This window comes from Cryptomeria japonica, chromosome 10 (genome assembly GCF_030272615.1).
Source record: "Cryptomeria japonica chromosome 10, Sugi_1.0, whole genome shotgun sequence".
In the NCBI taxonomy this organism is placed as follows: Eukaryota; Viridiplantae; Streptophyta; class Pinopsida; order Cupressales; family Cupressaceae; genus Cryptomeria; species Cryptomeria japonica.
This window is the reverse complement of record NC_081414.1, coordinates 284,824,942-284,827,645: the sequence shown is the minus strand read 5'-3', so window position 1 is coordinate 284,827,645 and position 2,704 is coordinate 284,824,942. Positions and strand designations below refer to the sequence as shown.

General features: G+C 39.7%; 1 protein-coding gene across 1 annotated transcript; it reads left to right on the top strand.

Moving 5' to 3' along the window:
* The first annotated feature begins 438 nt into the window (after positions 1-438).
* Positions 439-2,493, top strand: LOC131055589 (UDP-glycosyltransferase 83A1). Its single transcript, XM_057990056.2, has 2 exons — positions 439-1,056; positions 1,142-2,493. The coding sequence occupies exons 1-2, from the start codon at positions 552-554 to the stop codon at positions 2,095-2,097; spliced, it is 1,461 nt and encodes a 486-aa protein (XP_057846039.1). The 5' UTR covers positions 439-551; the 3' UTR covers positions 2,098-2,493.
* Positions 2,494-2,704: the final 211 nt, after the last annotated feature.

Here is a 2,704-nt window from a genome sequence, read left to right as displayed (position 1 = left end):
TTCATACTTGTTAATATAAACATTTGTAGACTAATATATTCATAATTTTTAATAATAATAAATACTATTAATTTTCACTATTAATAACACTTACCACTTAATGACACCTTTTCACATCTTCACCTACTAGTACTGTTTGTAACTATATGCCACCCCATGGCATATTTTCTATATAAAACTTCTCTCTTAATTTTTTGTTAATTGATTAAGCATCTCGTTATGAGCCATTGATTTGGCCTTATAATTTTTTTTATAAATTATTCCTCACGAACCAAGTGTTTAGGACTTGAAAGTCATAAAGTCCTCAAACAGATGTATGCTAATCACATGTTTTGTAATTAGTGTAAGTCCTTGTCCATTTGAATAAATATTTGTAAAAACCATTGGTAATCAATAAAATTAATATAATATTCTACCGAACCGTAAATGTGCAGCTAAAGCTATGGAATAAACGCCACTTTCCGGGAAGACCAGTCAATAAGCTGAAAGCCAGCTCTTTGGGTGATCATCCCATTTTAGGTTAAAGGAATCGGGTGCTTGAAAATCTGAATATGGGTGGGCAAAGCATAGCACATGCTCTTCTGATTCCCTTTCCTGCCCAAGGCCACATTAATCCCATGATGCAGCTCGCCTGGAAGCTCGTCTCTGATGGTTTCCTCGTTACCTTCCTCAACACTGAGTTCAACCACAACCGAATTATGCAAGCCAATATTAGAAACCCTAACTATAATAACTGCGACAGCATCCGAATGATATCCATTCCTGATGGATTGCCGCCGGATGACAAGCGAAACAACATTCCAAATCTATTGCAGGCATTGGAAAACAGCATGACACCTTCTGTCATTGAGAGGATTATTGAGGAGATAAACATGAGAGAAGAAAAGAACAAGGTCACCGGTATAATAGCAGATGTGTGGACATGTTCGGGGTTGAAGGCGGTGGCCGATCTCTATCAGATTCCTCTCGTTGGTTTCCATACATCGCTTGTCGCCAACTGTGCCATCCGCTACTTTGGTCCCAGGCTTGTCTCTCTTGGGATCCTTGGTCCAGATGGTAAGATAGAACCGACCCTCCTTTGTCTTTTTATCTTTTTCCTTTTGATTAAAGTGAGACTGGTTTGTTTTCCTTGTGATTGCAGGAGCTCCAAATGAAGCGAAGAAAATGAAGTATATTCCCTCAATAGCGCCGCTGCGTTGTGGAGATCTTCCATGGTTGTACAGCGGGGAGTACATGTTTAAGAGAAGCATCCGAATGGGAGAAGATATAAAGCAGATCAAGTGGGTTCTCAGCAATTCCTTTTACGAGCTTGAGGCTCCAGTGGTTGAAGAGTTATCCAGAGAAGTGAGGGTATACCCAATCGGTCCTTTGATTCCAGATGAATTTCTCGACGGCGATAAGCGGAGGACAAGCAAAGCCCTCCCAAGCTTCTGGGCAGACGATGTGGAATGTGTAGAATGGTTAGACAAACAGCCTGCCCAATCTGTGATCTACGTATCCTTTGGCAGTCTGGCAGTGTGGAGCGAAAGACAAGTGGAGGAGTTCGCAGCGGGTTTGGAGGCCACGGAAAGACCATTTCTCTGGGTTGTTCGTTCAGATCTGATGGAAGGCAGCAAACCCATTTTTGAGCCAGGATTTCTAGAACGTGTGACAGGCAGGAGCTGCATAGTTTTGTGGGCGCCACAGTTAGAGGTGTTATCTCATCCTTCCATAGCTTGCTTTGTGACTCACTGTGGATGGAACTCTGTACAGGAGAGTATCACCATGGGTGTGCCCATGCTCTGCTCGCCTTATTTCGCAGATCAGTTTCTTAACCGCACATATATTGTGGATGTCTGGAAGGTTGGACTGTCTTTGGAATCGAATAAGGATGGAATAATAGAGAAGGGCGAGATTACTAAAGTCGTTGACAGATTACTTGTGGGAGAAGATGGTCCAGAGATAAGGGAGCAAGTCACCAAATTAATGAGAACTAGTAGAGATACGGTGAAGGAAGGAGGTTCCTCGTTCAACAACTACAGTTTACTTGTTCACCAGATGACTGACAAATCTTCAGAGATCTTGTTGGCCAGAGATTCATTTCGAGTTTGTGGTTAGGAGCACGCTGGACGGTTGAAATGACCACTGCTTCGGCCCAAATGTTTAAAATATAATGATAAGTTTTAGTGACGGGTTTTGAGTGTTTATATCACGTCAAATAAAATGTATAATCATATTCTTTTCGAAGCTGTTTTGTCATAAGTAACAGTGTTATCATTTTTGGGGGGTTGAGGTCGTCTTTTCCGTCACTCGTTATGGGAAACCTCCCAAGGTCACAAATCCCATATTTGTCTATACAAGTTGTCCTTGTATGCAGTCCGTAGTCTTGTTTTATATGCTGTCTTTTAATGTATGGAAGGCCGTGCCTCTTTAGGTACTAATTTCATAAACATTCAGTTGATGATGTAATTGCAGAATATTTTTTAATTTCGGGAATGTTTACATTTTATGTAATGGTTGGTCTATGTTTATCTATTTATACATATTTCTATATATTTGTTCACATATTATCTTATTTATTTATGTAAATTTTCTTATATGACTTTCATTTATGATTTATACATATATATAGATATTCATCTTTAATACAATCACAATCATTTGGCTACCAAAGGTCATTTTCAAAACCACAAAGTTGATTTCATGAGAGTGGATTTAATCTTGA

Excerpts from the sequence above, each read along its gene's own strand:
- LOC131055589 (XM_057990056.2), top strand. The coding sequence starts at position 552 with ATGGGTGGGCAAAGCATAGCACATGCTCTTCTGATTCCCTTTCCTGCC. Across the intron at positions 1,057-1,141 it reads TGGGATCCTTGGTCCAGATG|GAGCTCCAAATGAAGCGAAG; the intron begins GTAAGATAGAAC and ends TTGTGATTGCAG.